General features: G+C 49.3%; 1 protein-coding gene across 2 annotated transcripts in view; it reads left to right on the top strand.

Moving 5' to 3' along the window:
- Window positions 1–893: 893 nt before the first annotated feature.
- The window catches only part of ZC3H12D (zinc finger CCCH-type containing 12D), a 33,521-nt gene continuing 14,587 nt past the window's right edge, over window positions 894–19,827 (top strand). The window contains exons 1-2 of one of the 2 annotated variants that reach the window (XM_027551799.1): window positions 894–1,145; window positions 11,150–11,525. In XM_027551799.1, coding sequence (XP_027407600.1) covers window positions 11,221–11,525 — 305 coding nt within the window. In that variant the 5' untranslated portion in view covers window positions 894–1,145; window positions 11,150–11,220. Of the gene's footprint in view, window positions 1,146–2,512; window positions 2,822–11,149; window positions 11,526–19,827 lie in introns of those variants that run through there. The other variant, XM_027551800.1, reaches the window with a different exon arrangement.

Below are 19,827 nucleotides of genomic sequence, written 5' to 3'. Positions count from 1 at the left end.
TACTAGCGACCCCATGGACTGCAGCCTTCCAGGCTCCTCCGTCCATGGGATTTTCCAGGCAAGAGTACTGGAGTGGGGTGCCATTGCCTTCTCCGATCTATACGTGCCTTAATATTGCAGACTGCCTCCCATCTTCTGTGTGGCACAGATGGGAAATCAAGAAAGCAGCGCATCGAAAGTCTGGTAACTTGTGGCTTTCTTATTTCCTCAGCACCAACTCCCAGGCTCTAAACTCAGCTTGACTAACTGAGTGACTGTATATTTCTGGACTGGTCACATTAGGGACATTGGCATTTGCTGTGCAGGTGGGTTGCTGTGGGGTTTGATTGTGTTCTTTCTTCTGATGAGCATCCCCCAATGCTGGAAATAATCACAGAGCTTGGGGTTTGTTGCCCATACCTGTTGAGGCTGCAGCAAGCTGGACTTCAGGATGCTGGGGTCCCAGGATGCTGGGGTCAGGCTCCTCCGGCCATTGTGAGAGAGGAGACCGCCCACCCCGTGCGCGGCCACAGAAAGGGAAGCCCAGGGCGGTATAATCTCCTGACAGAGGCCAGTGCCCTGCTCCTCCAGCAAGAAGGACTTTGTGACCTGCCTGGGACCCCTGTGATGGCAGGGAAATGCCCACGCACCCATGCACCCAGGTTCTGTCCCTGCCCCGCCCCCACCTTGGCTCTGTGTAACTGGCAATTCTGTATATAAAGTTGTGAGCCCCCACCTTCCTAAGAAGCATCTAGGATCAGATGCTCTTCTCAGCTGCCGGCCAGAGTGGGAACTTGGAGCAGCCACGTCCACCGTGTCCACCGTTGAGGGCGGGGGTGGGGGGAGGCGGAGAGCTCATATTTTCGTCTGCCCTAGCCCTGCCCTCACGGAGTGTGTTTGCATGTGGTTGTTGAACTTTGATTCAGTGACTCATGCTGAGGTGCAGGCTTCATCTCCCTCCCTCATCTGATTGCTGTCTTCCTCTCCTTTAAAAGAAAAAAAAAAGGCAAAGCAAAACTACCTTTGCAGCTTTGAATGTGAATGGTGAAAGGAAGCAGAACTTCGGCCTGAAGAGACTCTCCCAGCCTCGGGGACACCTGGACAGCTGGGAGGACAGCTGAGGGGACCGGGGTGTCCACCGCGAGGGCCCTCGACACGCCCTGCTGGTGAGTGCAGGTCCTCTGGCATGGGTCAGTGTGATAGAGTGCTGTCAGACTTGCGGCGGGGGTGGGAGGACAGAGACAGCGCACTCGGGGAGGCGGGGGCCGGGATGCAGGGCATGTGTTCTTGGATGGGAAGCATCCTAGCAACAATCTCATCTCCCTCAGTTACTCTGAGGGCTCAGTGGGGGAAAAAAATAGGTAAGCATCTTTAATTTCCTTTGGGTGAAATCTTGCTCTATCTAGCAAAATTGTATTTAATGTCAAGAGGGCTTTTATTGGAGAAAGATTAATCAGAAGAAACTCTTAGGTTTAAGTAAAAGCTCCTGCTTTAAAGATGTTTTAATTGTATGAAATCAGAAGGACTAGGGTCTCAAAGAGTCGGACATGACTGAGGCGACTTAGCACGCATGCACAGAACTCTGCAGCACATCTGAAACCTGTCTCCATGCTTTTGAGAGCATCTTGTAGACGAGATGGTGACTGGTGGGTGTCTAGTTTCCAGGCAGATCGGGAACGTTTGGCAGGGCCCCAAACGCCATGTCTTCTAGAGGACGGCCCCGTGGGCTTCAAGAAGACCTTCGAGGACGTTGAAATAAGTCTTCACCTGATGGCAGTGAATGTAATCTTGGCTTATGCCCTGGGGCCATTTTAGAATGCTTGGCCACGAACTCCAAGAGGTGACCTCAGGGCCACATGTTGCCACGCCAGGAGTGCCAACACCTGGCAGCTGAATAGGCTGGGAGGGGCATTGAACAGACGGTTTTGCTTTAAACTTTGCTTCAGAGTTGCCCTGCGGTATCGATCAGGGCTGTAAATACTTGTGTGTACACCTGAAGCAACCTCCAGCAGCACACAAGGGCCGGAGAAAACAAAAGGCCAGCCCAGCCCCCCAGGCTCAGAGCAACATTATTCACAACAGCCCCCAGGTAGCAGCAATCCAAGTGTCCATGGATGAATGGAAGGATAAACAGTGTGGTTTATATGACACGGATGAACCTTGAAGACATTGTGACAAATGAGACAAGCCAGACCCAGAAGGACGAATACTGCACGATTTCACTTGCATGAAGTAGCTAGGATCATCAAATTCGTAAAGACGCAAAGTAGAACTGTGGTTACCAGGAGTTGAGGCGGGGGGGATGGGGAGTTAGGGTTTAATGGGGATAGAGTTTCCATTTGGGAAAAGGAAAACGCTCTGACTATGGAGGGTGATGATGGTTGCTTACTGCTGCTGAAATGCACTCATAAGAATCGTTAAAACGGTGAATTTTATGCTATGACTCTTTTGCCACAATTTCATAAAATTATAATTCTGTTAAGGAAAAAAAAAAAAGGTCAGGCCAAAACCACAAATCTCATGGGCTGAAGTTTTTGCCTCTCTGTGACTTCCTCAAACTCTGACAACTCCCCTGAGGGCTTCTAGATCTAAGCTGAACCAGAAAACTTCTGCAGGGACTCTGTCTAGAACCGTCCCCTCACCACGGTGGGTGACTTCCGGTGGGCGTGTGCAGGAGATTTCTCTGCAGCTGGCCAAGGCAACCTGGGAACCGACTTGGAGGTCAGGGTCCAGTGTTGAAGGATCGCTGGCCTTGCTCTGTGGCCCCCGAGTGGCCCTGGGCAGCACCCTCTGGCAGGAACTGCCACCCTTGGGAGTCTCCCATCCAGCGGTGAGATCCTGGGTAAGTCAGCCAAACCTCAGTCTTGTCACCTGCAACCTGAGTAACTCTTTCCATGTCGCAGGGACTTTGGGATTTCCCAAAGATGACACACAAGGAGGCACCTTGTAACCGGAAAACACAGTGTCCCTGTGAGCTGCTGATTCTCTGCAGTTCTTATTGCTCTTATTTGCTCATGCTTCAGTTTGCTGTGTGTTTTTTTCTTCCCCTAGGGGCTCTTCCAGCCAGACTTTTTGGCCCAGAGCCCCTCCTTCCTGATTGACTGATGCTAAAAACCAGATCTGACCCACCTTGTTCCGCCTGCGAGGGTCCCTTGTGCCCCCTCCCCCTTCTCCCTTTCTCTCCAGCTGGGTCGTCAGGTCCGGAGCCCACCCTCCGCAGCCTCCACACTGAGCATCCGACAGCGTGCCCCGCTGACTTGTCAGAGTGCGGGAGACTTGGGAAGGTTTTCAAAGTGTTACTAGCCATCTGTGCTGTTTGTGACTTCCAGTCAAGATTGAGGAAGAAAACCAAGATGAAATTGTTCGTACTTTCAGGTCTTAAAAATAGAATGGAAAAAGTAGCTGCCGGCAGCCCTGCGGCTCAAAGACCATCACAGCTGGGGGAGGTGGGGCGGGGGGCGGGCTGTGACTCGGGGCTCCAGAGAGCAGCCCCCCACCCTAGTGTTCTCCCTTATTTAGAAATTTTAAAAGGAAATGAAGTTATTTTAGAGTCTCAAGGGGGTAAAAAAGCCTCTGAAGTAGGTGAATTCTTTCAGTTAATTTCGTGTGAAAACAGCCCTCCCGTCCCACGCATACCCTACAAAACTCTGCTCAGAAAAGGAGCTCTGTTGAAGCTTGAGGGGTCTGTGAGGAGCTGCCAAGGCAGGGACCCCCCCTCCCACTCCCCAGAAGAAAGGTTTTTCACTTCAAGAATGTCCGTGCTTCTGCCCTACCAGAACCCAAAGTGACAAAATAAACTCGGACTCTCCTCGTAACTGTTACTAGGTGACTCAAGAGAAGTCACCTGACCCGACCCAGTCATATTTTGACGTTTCCATTTCTGGGATGATAAGGTATTGCTGCTATCTTGAACCAAAGCTCAAAGCAACCCATTATTTGGAGCATCTACTTATCGTCCGTCTCTGCCATTTGCTAGCTGTATAGCCCTCACTCTGTACCACTCTGAACCTTAGTGTCTTCATCTGTGAGCAGGGAATACTTTTTTTATCCACCCTATCGACCCACCAGGGATAATGGGAAGTTTCAAGTAAGAGCCTCTGCAAAAAAATGAGTGGAAACAATGAAGAAAAACGTGAATATAAACTTTTATGTTCATATTGTCTGTACTGTCTTTCTTTCATTTTAGTTCCCTCCTTCTTTTCTTTCTCCCACCCTCTTCTCTCAAGCTTCCTGTCTCTTTCTTCCAAATCCAAATAAGGGCTACAGTGCATGCACAAAGAGCAGGGGAGGGGTGGGGTGGGAGTAACTAAAACCATCAGTCTGGGAGGACTTCTTGGAGGAGGTGACAGTGAGATTAGGTCTGGTGGAGAAGGGGCAGGGGTTCCACAGAGGGAAGAGCCTGGGGTGTGGTCTCCAGGTCTGAGACACGAGGGTCTTCTGGGGACAGCTCACAGTCCCTAGTGTGAGCTGGCCTACCAGATGGGTGAGTGTCATCTTCCTCTATGGAGATTGAGTCAAAGCTGGACCCTGGTCCAAGAAAACAATCACCCTGAAAGAAGAGAATGGCACTGGTCAGGGAAAAGGTGAGGCCGGACTAGAGGTACGTGGCCATGGAAACCAGAGAGGAGCTTGGACCTGGATGTGATCAGTCTTGCTTCTCATGCTGAGGGGTTTTGACATCTACTCTGAACAGGATGGAACGACATGGACATTTTGGGGGACACGGAAGTCTTAATCCATCTAGTCTAACTTGACTAGAGCAGTTGTGGGTGGGAGTGTGGTGAGGTGGCCCTCCCAGGAGCCCTGGGGAGATGACAACGTGGCCTGTCTCTGGCTGGGAGAGGCCGGCTCGTCCTTGGTCATCCAGCTCTGTGCGGGCCCCTCTGGCCTCGCCTTCCTCCTCCAACAAAGATAAGTCATTCCTCTCTTGAGTTTCGAAAGCACATTTTTCTGATAGAAAGTAACTGTGCTTATCATCATGATGTATGACTTGTTGTTTACATTTTTTGTCTGTTTTCCTGAATAGATTGTAGAGAAATCAGACTGTGGATTATTTTGTCTTTATAGAACTGGGTCCCAGCACATTGCCTGGTGCCTAGGAAGTGATCAGTAAGTGTTAGTTACATGAATGAAAGAATGAATGGATGGATGAATGAGTGAACTTGGACGGTGGTGGTGTGAGTGTAAAGGAGAGCATGATTATGGAAAACGTCAGGGAAGCAGAGTTAATGACTCATTGGATGTTGAAGTGTGGGAGAGGGATGAGTCAAAGCTGACCTCATGGTTGCTTCTATGGATCTCTGGGGGATGCCATTCAGTGAGATGGGAACTCAAGAAAAAATATTCCAGGAGGGAAGGTAATTTTAGCTTTGGGCATTTATTAAAGAAAAAGCTACTAAACTCTTCTAATATATGAGGCACTATGCCAGGTGCTGGCTTCCCTGGTGGCTCAGATAGTAAAGAATTTGCCTGCAATGTGAGAGACCTGGGTTCGAGCCCTGGGTTGGAAAGATCCCCTGGAGGAGGGCATGGCAACCCATTCCAGTATTCTTGGCTGGAGAATCCCCACAGACAGAGGAGCCTGGAGGGATGCAGGCCATGGGATCACAAAGTGTCAGACACGACTGAGCGACTAGAACACACATGCTCAGTGCTAGTGACTCTGAGACAGACAGGTCGGAAGGCAGTTCACAGTCTGAGAAGCAGATACCTGACAACTCCATATGCCTTACAGAGGTGTGTGCACATGCCTGGGACCTGAGAGGCCCAAGACACTCATTCTGTCAGGGAGTCAGGGATGACCAGTGTGAGCACATTTGAGCCAAATCTTTTTTTTTTTTTTAAGTCGAATCTTGATTTTTGCTAAACCCAAAAGATCTCTCTGGGTAGACAGGACATCATATGCAAAAGTGCAATGATAGGAATATTCTGGAGTGGGGAGTAGAAAGAGCTTCAGTGTGGCTGGAGAGAAAGGGCCAGAGGGCAGTTGAGGGCAAGAGGTGGACGGGGGCCTGCAGTGCATCCTGACAGCTCAGCCATCTGCTTAGGAACTTGGTGTCTTTCTTGAGGTCAACACGGGGTAAGAGGGTGTTTCTAAGCAGGGGGTGACATGATCAGACTTGTTCTAGAAACTCAGTGCTGGCTACAAATGGGGGCTCGGCCAGATGGGATGGAGGAGGGGCCCCTAGGAAGCTGTGGCCCACACTGGGGGTGGGATGCAGAAGGTAGGCATGGAGGCTTGGGTGGGGCTTGTGGGCAGGAGGTGGGTGTGAGAGGGGCCATGCTGAAGGAAGGAAAGACACAGGGCTTCTGTCGGGGGCCCTGGATGACATGTCTATAGGCCACCTACATGGAACCGTCTACATGGAAAAAGCTGTTGAAAAGCTCTGGATTTAAGAAGAGGGTTTTTGGTTTCAGAATTCCTTTCCAGTCTCACAAACTATTAAGGACCACCATCACCCCAATTTGTTTATGTGGTTTATATCTATCTGTCGATATGTACTTTATTAGAAACTAAAACTATGAAATTTAAAAATAATCATTTATTTTAAAAATCAGGGTAAACCAATCATATTTAATATAAATGATGTATTTTATGAGAAAGAACTCTATTTTCCAAACCTCCAAAATTTTTAAGAAGACTGGTACTGATTTATATTTTTGCAAATCTCTTTAATATTCAGCTTAATACAAGACAGCTGGCTTCTCATATCTGCTTCCATGTTCAAGCTGTTGGCAATATCACAGCGACATGTAGCTTCTGGGATACTTCATGGTACACTCGTGAGAGGATGAGTGGAAGAAAAAGCAAATTACAACTTAGCATTTATTAGGGAAATGGTTTTACCTTATACACTCCCTGTGAGGGTCTTGGGCTCCCTCTGGACCACACTTTGAGAATCACTGAAGCCGAACTCAGCAAATGTTCTGAGTTCCCACAGTGCTTTACCAAATGGCGCGCAGGGCATTTATCTCACAGGTTTACAGCTGTGTGTGCCTGGTGCTTAGCAAGAAGTCTGAACTGGAAGTGCAGTTGTGGGTTCATGGATCTAGGGGGCTGGTGGAGGGCATGAGGGTTAGGGAAGATGGCTTGGGCAGGAGCCCGACATTGAACAAGGGACCAGAGGCTAAGCAAAGAGCTGGAAAGAAGTAGGAGACCCAGGCTAAGTTCTGCAACCTACGAGAGAAGAGAGTTTCAAGAAAGAGGTGGTCCAAAATTTTTGGATTTAAAATCCCAAGTAAGGATGTGGGCCACAGAGCCAAAAGCAGCAGAGAGGCTGCCCAAGGCAAGGAGTGGAAAGATGCTGCTGGCTTTGGCAGTTACGAGGTTACTGGTGACTTTGAGGGCAATTTCGGTATGGCAGTGATCAGTGGGCCAGGCAGGTAGAAACCGACAAGTGGTAGCTGCGGCAGAGGCCTCTCTATTCAGGAGTCAGTTCCGTCCCTCAGTCACGTCTGAATCTTTGTGACCCCATGGACCGCAGCACACTGGGCTCCCCTGTCCATCACCAACTCCCAGAGCTTGCTCAAACTCATGTCCATCGAGTCGGTGATGCCATCCAATCATCTCATCCTCTGTCATCCCCTTCTCCTCCCGCCTTCAATCGTTCCCAGCATCAGGGTCTTTTCCAAGGAGTCAGTTCTTTGCATCAGGTGGCCAAAGTATTGGAGTTTCAGCTTCAGCGTCAGTCCTTCCAATGAATATTCAGGGCTAAATTCCTTTACGATTGACTAGTTGGATCTCCTTGCAGTCCAAGGGACTCTCAAGAGTCTTCTCCAACACCACAGTTCAAAAACATCAATTCTTCAGCGCTCAGCTTTCTTCACAGTCCAACTCTCACATCCATACATGACCACTGGAAAAACCATAGCTTTGACTAGACAGACCTTTATTGGCAAAGTAATGTCTCTGCTTTTTAATATGCCGTCTAGTTTGGTCATAGCTTTTCTTCCAAGGAGCAAGCATCTTTTAATTTCATGGCTGCAGTCACCATCAACAGTGATTTTGGAACCCAAGAAAATAAAGTCTATCACTATTTCCATTGTTTCCCCATCTACTTGCCATGAAGTAATGGGACCGGATGCCATGGTCTTAGTTTTCTGAATGTTGAGTTTTAGGCCAACTTTCTCACTGTCTTCTTTCACTTTCATTAAGAGGCTCTTTAGTTCTTCACTTTCTGCCATAAGGGTGGTGTCATCTGTGTATCTGAGGTTATTGATATTTCTCCTGGCAATCTTGATTCCAGCTTGTGCTTCATCCAGGCCGGCATTTCTCATGATGTACTCTGCACATAAGTTAAATAAGCAGGTGACAATATACAGCCTTGACATAGTGCTTTCCAATTTGGAACCAGTCTGTTGTCCCATATCCAGTTCTAACTGTTGCTTCCTGACCTGCATATAGATTTCTCAGGGGGCAGGTAAGTTGGTCTGGTATTCCCATCTCTTGAAGAATTATCCACAAAAATTTTCTAGCCAGGAGGCTGATTGACAAATGTCTGTGACCTGCCAGCCCCATCATGAGTTCTACTGAAGTTCTTGTATTAAGGGAGAGGTTCTGCAAGACAAGAGGAGGCCATGCTGGGAACCCAGAAGAGAGAGTGTTGCAGAGGATTCCAATAGGAGGCTAGGAACTGAAGATGAAGAGCCTGTAATACTGAGAAGAGGACGGGGTGGAATGACAGATGTGTGTGAATGTGTGTTGAGCACCGTTTGTAGGGGAAACATCAAAGACACCTGCATTTCCATCATTTGGCATATGGATAAACACCATACATTCTTTCATTTGGTCATTCATTTGACAAATATGCACTGAGATTCAGCTGTGCCAGGCACTGTTCTAAATACTGTGGATAGGGTGGGCAGCCAAACAGCTAAACTGTCAGGGAAAGATTTCCAAAATGACTCTTTAATAAGAGAAGCGACTTGCTGAATGATAAGTCCAGTATGATACTATTTGTGTAAAAACAACCTCCTTTAAACAGAATGTGCATGTATCTGCTAGACATGCAAGAAAATGCAGAGATAAAGTGGTAGAAGCAGACAGGAGAGGCAAGTAGGGTTTGGGGTTTGTAGGAAGAGACATTATATATTTTCATACGCTATACTTCTACATTGTTTCAATTTTTCATAGTCTATAGATTTTCAGGATTATTTCTGTATTTTAAAAGTTTTTTGAAAGATATAGGTCTTTGTGAAAAGAGAGACCCAGTCTGAGCAGAGTGTTCCTTTTGACTCAGTCATATTTTCTTGTAAACATATGTCAGGCTGCACCCTCCTGCCCCCAACTACCCCAAAGGTGCAGGCCAGCAAGTGACGGCTGGGTGGAAAGAATCAAGTTTGAGTTAGGACCTCTTATTTTAGAGGTTCAGTACTATCTGAATTAACTGCTATGGAAAACTGTGTTGGTGCACAGAGCTGAATTTTGGTCAAAGCATGTGTTTCTGGGAATAGAATTCACCAGAGAGTGTTTTCCTGTTTAATTCGAGGAGTTGTATTAGTTTGCTGTGGATGTCATAACAAAATACCACAGAGTTGGTTTTTATTTTGGATATATATGGGCTTCCCTAGTGACTCAGATGCTAAAGAATCTGTCTGCAATGCGGGAGACCCAGGTTCAATCCCTGGGTCAGGAAGATCCCCTGGAGAAAACCGTGGCAACCCACTCCAATATTCTTGCCTGGAGAATTCCATGGTCAGAGGAGCCTGGTGGACTACAGTCCAGGGTGTTGCAAAGAGTTGGATACTACTGAGTGACTAGCATTTTACGACCTATATATATTATGTAAACAATCAGCCCTCCATATCCTCGAATTCAACCAATTGTGGATTAAAACTATTAAAAAAAAAAAAGAATCCCAGAAGTTTCCTAGGGCCTGGGAGGCCTAGCCCCTCACCTGCCCCAGGCCCTGAAGAAGCCACCTTGCCTCCTGTCCCCCTTCCCTGGCCTGGTGGGGCCTGACTGAGGGGGAAGACTGACCCGCAGGGGAGGGGGAATCCCTACCTGCTGTTTCTTCCTCTGTCATCACTGACCCCCTTCTCCCCTGAACCCCTAATCATACTCAAAGAGTTCCTAAAGCCTGACACCTGCATCATACAAGCAAAACTTGACTTTCCCATGTTCCAGCAGCTATTTACATGGCATTACACTGTACTAGGTATTATAAGCAATGTAGAGAGGCTTTAGAGTCCTGGTGGATATGCTTAGGTTATATATAAGCACTATGCTGTTTTATATAAGGAACTTGAGCATCCATTCATGGAGTTTGATATCTTCAGTGGTCCTGCAACGTTTCCTGCAGCTGAGGGATGACTTTGTGTTAGTTACTCTGTTGTGTCCAACTCTTTGTGATCCCATGGACCGTAGCTCACCAGGCTCCTCTGTCTATGGAATTCTCCAGGCAAGAATATTGGATGGGTAGACATTCCCTTCTCCAGGGCATCTTCTCGACCCAGGGGTCGAACCTGGGTCTCCCACATTGCAGGCAGATTCTTGACCACCTGATCCACCGTTTTTAAAATTTAACATTATCGCCATCATCATCATCACCTCCTCGAAGTTCTGGTGGCTGGAAGTCCGAGATCATGGTGTCAGCGGGCTGGTTTCTTCTGAGACCTCCTCCTCAGCTGGCTGTTGGCCTTTTCCCTCCACTGTGTTTCCTCATGGCTTCCCTCGGTACCCATGTGTGTCCAGCTGTCCTCTTTGTATGAGGACACCAGTCACATTCGATTAGGACCCACTCCACTGACCTCCTTTTAACATAATCACCTCTTTAAGACGTTATCTCTGAATAGACACATGCTGAGGGGTGGGGTGGGGATATAGGGCTTCAACATATGCACTTGGCGGAGACACAGTCCAGCCATAGCAGAGCCTCAGAAGCACTTCTGTGGCCTGTGCACGAGTGTCCTGAGATCTGGGTGGCCTGCTCAGGTGGGTGACCGTCATGAGGGCCGGGAGTGCGGTGAAGGCCTGGGAGCACCCGCTAGGAAAGGCAGCGAGATTGCATCTGCGGCTCACCAGCCACACCAGCAACTGAAACTCCCCAGGGCACAAGGCCCCGATGTGACTTCCTGACAGACAAGGCGGGGGGTGGGGGGGGGTGGGGGGAGCACACATAATCGGGCTCCCGCGGCCCAGCAACACCTGATGGCTGCCTCTTCTCTCTAGCTCATGCCGGCGGGGTGCTGCCAGGAGGAAGCCGGCGGCAGAACCCTTGCGGGGGTCCCGGCTGGCGCAGCATGCAGCGCTCGAGCAAGATGGAGTTCTTCCAGAAGCTGGGCTACAGCCGGGAGGACGTGGCCAGGGTGCTGGGCAAGCTGGGTGAGGACGCCCTGGTCAATGACGTGCTGCAGGAGCTGATCCAGACGGGCAGCCGGCCCGCCGCGCCTGAGGGCAGCGCCGCACCCCTGCTCGTGCCCAGGGGCTCCTGCGGGACCCCGGACTCTGCCCAGGGCGGGCTAGGAGCGGACCCTGGAGAAGACAGCGGAGGCCCCGCCAGCTCCTTGAGACCCATAGTGATCGACGGCAGCAACGTGGCTATGAGGTAGCGTCCTTCACCCGTTCTTGTCGGTGGTTTGGTCCAAGGAGCTTTGGAGCCAGTGGATGGGGCTGGGAACCCCCGGTTCAACCCTCAGTAGCTGCTTAGCCACTTAACTGCTCTGAGCCTCACTTCCTCCATCTGTAAGGTGGGTCTACAACTTCCCTAGAAGTTTAGTCCTAAGAACTGGAGCTGCCCGACATGCTTAGGGCAGTGCTGACACAGAGTAAGTGTTCAACAGAGGGCAGCTATTCTCACGTTAAGGCAGAGGGGGCTCTCTTCCCCCTCTTATCCCAGCAGGGATAAATGGCAAGGAACCTAGGGCTGGGAGAAGGTGGCTTCTGGCCTGGAGTCTGTCCCTAAGTGGCCACATGACTCTGGGAAAGCTGGCTATCTCAAGTTTCCCCTTCTGTGACACAGGTCAAGAGACAGCTCTTTTGCTTCCCTTAAGATTATGAGAATGAGATGGAAAATGGACTTGAACCACCTCGAAAGCCCTCTGCTGGGGGTGGGGAGCCGTGGTGGAGGTGGTGGAGCTCCCGAGCTAGGGTTGGGGGGCGGTGTTTGTGGTCCCCAAGCTGCAGAGGCAGTAGTTATACTGATGCGTTGGCATCTTTGTGTGTTGCGGTGATGAGAGCTCCACGCCAGGCCTCATCTTTCCTGAAGAGGTTAAGTTCTGCTGAGAAAGGGGTTCCACAGCCTCACCCATACCCACCACTGGGCATGGAGAAGGCTTTGCCCAAACAAGCACATTACTTTACTGTTTGGCTAAGCTATAGCCCAACCGAGGGCAGAGCCATAGGGAGTCGGTCATTCAGAGCCACACATAGATGCATGTCCCTTTCCAAAAGCTGAGCCACGTTGGGCATGGAAATAACCGGTGTCACCGCTGCTGAATATGTCAACAGGGGATTCTTTGGCTGAGGAGCTGAGTGGTTTTCCCTGGGAATTTGGGCTCACTCTGGATTGGGCGCTGCAGGACAGAAGTTTGGAAGGGTTAACTCAAGATGGCCCGGCCTTGGGGGAAGTTCCCCGCTTGGTGTGTAGGGCAAGATTGTTCAAGTATTCATTCAAATTTTAGCCACCTAGGCTTGATTATATCAACAGGCAGAGCCCTGCCTTCTCCTTGTGGCCTAGGAGCTGGTCCTCGGGTCTGTAAAGCATTCTCACACATGCTCTGTGTAGGCACCAGGTAGGCGAGCCTCTGAAATCCTGCTAATTCAAGATTCCTGAGGGAATTAAAGGGAGTTTTAAGAATTCAGTAGTTTCTGAGGGTCCTAGGAAGAAAGTCTGCTGGGCTCTAAGAGGTGGCCTGGCCTCTGTCTGGTCTGGATGAGGCATCTCTTCCTCTGGACATTGGTAGAAAGATACCCGCTTACATTTGAAGTAAGATGGTTGTTGTTCAGTGGCTCAGTTGTGTCTGAGTCTTTGTGACCCATGCACGGCAGCACACCAGGCTGTCTTTCACTATCTCCTGGGGTCTGCTTAAACTCATGTCCATTGAGTCGGTGATGCCATCCAACCACCTCATTTTAAAGCAAGAACTACAATCCCATAGCCTCCAGAATGAAAACCACAATCACAGAAAGTCAAGCAGAACGATCACATGGATCACAGCCTTGTGTAACTCAGTGAAGCTATGAGCCATGCCACGCAGGGCCATCCAAGACAGACGGGTCACGGTGGAGAGTTCTGACAAAATGTGGTCCGCTGGAGAAGGGAATGGCAAACCACTCCAGTATTCTTGCCTCAAGAACCCCTTGATAAAGTGAGATGATACTGTTTAAGTCAAAGACCTTTTCAGCCCTAAGATTATATGAACTCTCTGATTCCAGCTCAGAAAGCAGAGTGGCTATAGGGTGAAAACACTAGTTCAGGCGCTACAGGAAAGCATTCTCTCTTTGGGGGCCAGACATTTTTTAGTAATGGTTACAACAGGGTGGTGGTGGAGCATTTTCTTTTGATGAAAGTCTCTGTTGCTGCTTGGAGTTAAAATTTAAGCCATGTCCTCTATTTGCATGTGACCTTGACGTGTTCCAGGTAAATTCTGGGAACATGGGGGTTTAGTCTCACCCCATCCCTACCTCCTACAACTGTAATTGGTCAAGTCTATTCATGCTCAGTCTGTGTGGGTAACAGATAGAAACCATCTCTCAGGCTTATTCTGAAGAGTGTGTCAGAACATTCATTCTTTCACATTCATGCTGTCTTAAAACCACCTCAAATGCCCAGAACACATGTCTGTGTATGTGTTCTCATTGTGTGTCTGTAAACGTATGCACATATACACAAACATCCCTTCCCCTGCCCCCTGCATCTCATTAGTTAGGAAAAAAATTTTCACAGCTCCCACCCATGCGTGGGACTTCATTGGTCCAAAGGCACATCTGGGAGAGAGTGGGTCAGACATTCAGCTCCAGCCCTGTTCCTTCTCCTGCAATAACGCCTCCTGGTCCTCCAACCGGAGTTCAACAGGACCCCTTGACCTCAGACTGTGTGGTTCTCAGTTGTGAAGGATAGATCCCAGTGTGGGACGCACCTTTAGAGGGGCTGCTGCTAAGTCGCTTCAGTTGTGTCCGACTCTGTGCAACCCCAAAGATGGCAGCCCACCAGGCCCTGCCGTCCCTGGGATTCTCCAGGCAAGAACACTGGAGTGGGTTGCCGTTTCCTCCTCCAATGCATGAAAGTGAAAAGTGAAAGTGAAGTCGCTCAGTTGTGTCCAACTCTTAGTGACCCCATGGACTGAAGCCTACCAGGCTCCTCCGTCCATGGGATTTTCCAGGCAAGAGTACTGGAGTGGGGTGCCATTGCCTTCTCCGTTAGAGGGGCTAGATGGTTGAAATCCAGCATGGAGTCTAGTTGTTATCTCTTGACCTCAAAACTCAGCCTGAAAATTCTCCTTCGCTGAGGTCTTGTAGTATTGCAGGTGTTTCCATTCTCTGCTTCTGCTTCATGTGCTGTCTGGTCCTGGAAGGAGGGGGAAGAACTTAAAAGACAGGTTGGGATGCGTGTTCCTTTCTGTCCTGAGCAGGCGGGAGGCGCGTCTTCTGTTGGCAGTAGCATCCTGTAGGGTGCCTGTTGCCAACTTGCTGTCTGGGGTCTGTCCTCTGAAGTCTGTCTTTGCTCACGAATAGCCTCATTTTTTCTTTTCTTTAAACATTAGCTCAGGGCTACTTTATTTTTAAAGTTTTACTTCACTTTTCAAAAAATTTCTAATTTATTTATTTTTGACTCTACGAGGTCTTTGTTGCTGCGCAGACTTTTCTCTAGTTGCAGCCAGAGGGTTTTACTTTTAGTTGCAGTGTAAGGACTCGCTGTGGTGGCTTGTCGTGTTGGGGAGCAAGGGCTCTAGGGCTCGTGGGCTCAGTAGTTCGATTTCCAGGCTCTGGAGCACAGGCTCAACAGTCGTGGCGCACAGGCTTAGCTGCTTCATGGCATGTGGCATCTTCCTGGACCAGGGTCAAACTCATGATTTCTGCATTGGCAAGCAGATTCTTTACCACTGAGCCATCAGGGAAGCCCCAGCCTCACTTTTCAGTCACAGTTTTTTTTTCCCCCTCTCATTTTATTTTGGAAGTTGTGTTTCCTTAAAGATCAAAATCTGTATTAGTTTCTATTGCTGCTATAATAAATTACCACACAAGTGTAGTGGCTTAAAACAACACTGGTGTATCGTCCTGTAGTTCTGGAGGACAGAAGTCCGGCCTGAGCCTTCCTGGGCTGAAATCAAGGTGATGGAAGAGCTGTGTTTCCTTCTGGGAGCTCTAGGGGATGTTGTGTTTTCTTGCCTGTTTCGGTTTCTGGAGGCCACCTGCATTCTTTGGCGCTCAGCCCCTTCTATCTTCCAAAGCAGCAATGGCCTGAAATGATGTACACGATGTGGAATCAGTATACATATCTGTGGTTTCCTGGGGAGAAGATCTGAAGCTTCCAATAGGCACTTAGAAGGTCTGTGATCCCCAGAACATAAAGAACCACTGACGTAGAATGAGCAGTTATAGGTAGTGTCACGCTTTACAGGAGGTGCTAAGCCTCTCCATTAGCTCAGAGAATGTGAGAGGGGGGTCATCTGTCCTTGCCTCTGGACATCTAGATTGAGAGAAGAAGAAGCACAGAAATGACCTGGATGGGCTTGGCCAAGGTCAGCAGTGACTGCATCAGACCCTGGCTTCACCCTTGTGCTCTGACCTTGCCACCACTGTGGAAGTTTCCATGGGCCCCTCACCCCAGGTCTTCAGAATGTACAACCCAAGGCTATCTGTCGTGGCTGAACCCAGCCTGGGGTGGCTGCTCTCTGAAGAGTGGCAGCGAGGGTCACTGACCAAACGCTTTTTAAAAGAAGTGGGAATGTATTTGTTCTGAGCACACAGTTCTGTTCAAGTCATTTCAACAGGACCATACCACCCAATTCCAAGAGTCTTCCATCTCCCCACTGTAACAACAAAAGGAGTCTATTTGGCTCTTATAAGCAGGAACACTCATTTCATTTATCGTTTCCTAAGTGGCAGGTCAACTTCAGTGAGAATTCTATCAACAAGCTGCAGCAGTGCAGGCATAAGATGCCGACCTGGGAAGCCAGACCTTATGCTTGCCCCCAGTTTTGCCTAGCTTGGGTTCCCTGGTGGCTCAGATGGTAAAGAATCTGCCTGAAAAGTGGGAGACCTGGGTTCAGTCTCTGGGTTGGGAAGATCCCCTGGAGGAGGGTATGACAAGCCACTCCAGGATTCTTGCCAGGAGAATCTCATGGAGAGAGGTGCCTGGCAGGCTACAGTCCATGGAGTTGCAAAAAGTTGGACACAACTGAGCAACTAAGCACAGTTTTGCCAAATCCCTTGTATTTCATGTAGGAAACCAGGGAGGTCAGAAGCAGGCAGCAGAACAAAGACCTGAGTTCTGGCCTCTAGCCTGTGTGTGTATGTGTGTGCTGAGTTGTGTCCGACTCTTTGCAACCCCGTGGACTGTAGCCCCCCTAGTTCCTCTGTCCATGGAATTTTCTGGGCAAGAATATGGAAATGCATTGCCACTTCCTACTCCAGGGGACTTTCATGACTCACAGATCAAACTTGCATCTCCTATATTAGCAGGCAGAGCATCTCCTATATTAGCAGGCAGATTGTTTCCCTCTAGCACCACCTCTGGCCTAGGACTGCCCAATAAAGTCCCTGTTAAAATGGGGTGTTCTGTACCTGCACTGTGCATTGTGGTGGCCGCTTGCTACACGGGGTGACCTAACGCTGGAAGTGTGGCTGGTGTGGCAGCTGAACTTCCAATTTAATTTCTTTTGAAGTCACTTGAAGGGTAAATAGCCACATGTGGTGAGTAGTATGGTACATAACGGCTGGTATAGCTCCAGTTTCTCATCTTACCCACTGTGTGACATCCTCGTGAGTCATCTGACATTTCTGAGCCCTGTTTATTACAATTAAGTGGCTGTGCTGAGTAATAATAGTCTCAAGTAGCTTTTCATTTCTGACATTCTAGGATTCAGGTGATTATTTTATGCATGCATGAAAGAAATAAAGGCTTTTTCTTATAAAGGAAGTTCTCTTCTTCTGCAGAAGTTCAGAGAGAGTAAGTAACTTGCTCAAGGTCACAGAGAAGTAAGTGTCAGGCTCTGGATTCAGTGCTCTTTCCATTTCCTCCAGAACCGGGTATATTTGGGCTGCAAATTCTGTGCTATCTTTGGGCTTAGGGGGGACTACCCTGGGACCAGAGCCTGCCCGTGCTCCACCGAGCTCTCCCTAGGCGTGATAAGGCCCAGACAAGCGTAATCCAGGCAGGAGATGCTGTAGCTCACTCCTTCCCCAGAGGCCAGCATGCCCCTCCTAGGGCTCCTAGCCTGTTGGGAGCCCGCAGAAGGTCACGGGTGCATCGCATGGTGGCTCTGCCTGACCAGAAGCACAGAGACTGGTATCCAGGCACAATCTCTACACCTTCAGGGGTGTGTACGTGGGTGTGTGCACCTGTGTGTACGTGCAGGACACAGGGAGATGTGAGCTGAGCCCTGGAGTCGCTGTACGCTTGGCCTTAAGAAAACGGTCCAGCAGGTTTTAAAAAGATGCCTTTTAAAAAAATGTGACCATTGAAAGCCTGTGACCAGCTGCATCATGGTGTTCAGGAAGAGCATTAATTCTCACTGCCAACTCCTGTCAGCATTTTTCTTGCCTGGCAAACTCACAAATACCCACACATGTGCTCACAAGTACAAGTGGTGAACGCTCTGTAGGAAAATTTAGAAAGGAGCCATCTGAGGGCCGTCAGCTTGGGGAAAAACAACCTGGTAATTTCCCATCCTCTTACTGGCCTTGACAAGGGTTTCATCTGAATGTGCCCTTGCCTTGGATTGTACAGGATTTTTTGTTAAACTTATTGTTGTTTACCTTTTTAAACTCTTAAAAACCTTAACAGGCTCTGGCATATGGTGGAGAAATGAATCTTCAGTGATGATAGAGCTCAGATCAGCAATGGAGGTTTTCATCGAGGGCTACTGATGGGGGCGAACTCCTGGGCAGGGTGTTCAACCTGGTTTTCAGCCTCTGAGTGGACTCTGACCACGCTGACCTTGGGTTCCTAAGTCTGCACCCATTTCTCCTATTATGAGATAAGGGAGCACCCTCTCTCAGAAGTCACCCCCCCGGACCTGAGCTGGGGAGAGATTTCTTGGTGAAATGGGTATAAACTCCAGCTTCAGAGTGTTTGCAGTTTAACCCCAAATAAGAAACATGATTCAATCAGTGTTGGGCCTTTACATCTCACACCGCAAAGGAATCAGTGCTTAACTTTTCCTTTCGTCCCACCCCAAAACCACCGCCTCGTTCTTCACAGGACTATCTCGTGAGCTGCTAATTTCTGCAGAGATTTTTTTGGGCAATAGTTAATGATACAGAAGTGTTCAGTTGGATCGTCAGTTACTGTAGATGGCTACACGCTAATGGGCGGGTGCCCCTGGCACATTTGTTATGTAGGCAGAATTTGCTTTGGGCACCAACCCACTTCCCTCACCACCTCCCTTTATTCAAAACTTACCCCTCCTCTAGCCTTTTCCCAGGGCCCACTGCTCAGCTTGATGCCTGATGAACTGGTTCTCGCTGACTGTTAATAAGCGCTAGGGTCCCTCCCTCAGCTTGAGCATTTTACCAGCTGGTAATTTTTTTGCTGAAGGAGCTGCTGTCTGGATCCCACAGGTGGAGACTAGAGAGGGCCAGGAATAAAGGGGAAAAAAATGGAGACGGGGTAGGGGACGAGTTTGCAGCCCAGCAGATCAGGCTGTGAAGTCAACTGCAAGATCAGTGAGCCGGGCATACGGCTTTGCTTTAGTTTCCTCAAGGGCAAAATGTGGCCACCATCACGTCCTCAAAAGCTCCTTGCAGTGGTTCAATCAGGTGCGTGTGCAAAGTGGCCAGGTACGCAGACTCTGTTAGAAATGAGCTCTGAGAGGCTGGGGGCAGGTTTGTTCATTCGCTGCTCCCCAGGCCGCCAAGCACAGCGCCCCATTTATGGAGATGCTTGCTCACACCTGGATGCTGAGTGAGTGGAGGAGACGCACAGGGAAGGGTGCCTCTGGCTTACATTCCTCCCTCTGAATGCACGGCCTGGGCTCCCAGGGTGACTGCTGAGCTTTATGACCAGAGCTCTGTCAGCTCCCACATGGTGAGCAGGTCTCTTCTGCTTGTAGCATCAATCCTGCCATTGCCCAGGGTGTTCTGTGGCCAGAACTAGGGCAGCCATGGTGGGGTTTTGAGGTTGGTTTAGAGGAAAAAAAGAAACATGGTAAGGACTGAACAATAGATAATCTTCACATTTCAAGAGACCAGAAGGCTCTTGAAGGTGGGGTCGGGTCCATGCAAGAATGGGAATGAATGAATGAATGAATGAATTAATCCTGAATGAAAATCCTCCATTCCAGAGAGGACAAGTCCCTGAACTCCCCGAGCCCAGAATTCCAACTGGAAGAGAGGGCACTTCTAAGGGAGACAGGGAAGGTCCTGGCTGAACTGATGGACAGACATGCACCACCTCCATTTTTGCCTTGGCCTCGCTGGCCTAGGTGGTACTTAACCTGTTCTTTGGAGATTCTTGGTTGGAGTCTTGTGTCCGAGAAGCTGGGGAGCCAGTTTTTGCTGCATGAAGCTGTTGTGGCACCATTCCTTAGCTCTTCTCTTCCTGAACTCCTGAACCTCCAACCCCCTCGCCTCCACCTGCCTCCAGCCAGAGCCACTGCAGGCTGAGGTCCTTCCAGAATCACTGGAACTGGTCACACCTCTCATCTTTGTCCCCTCACAGGCACTGGGTTCTGTTTACCCCCATC

The sequence above is a fragment of the Bos indicus x Bos taurus genome, chromosome 9 (assembly GCF_003369695.1).
Source record: "Bos indicus x Bos taurus breed Angus x Brahman F1 hybrid chromosome 9, Bos_hybrid_MaternalHap_v2.0, whole genome shotgun sequence".
Taxonomy (NCBI): domain Eukaryota; kingdom Metazoa; phylum Chordata; class Mammalia; order Artiodactyla; family Bovidae; genus Bos; species Bos indicus x Bos taurus.
This window is presented reverse-complemented; position numbering and strand designations above follow the sequence as displayed.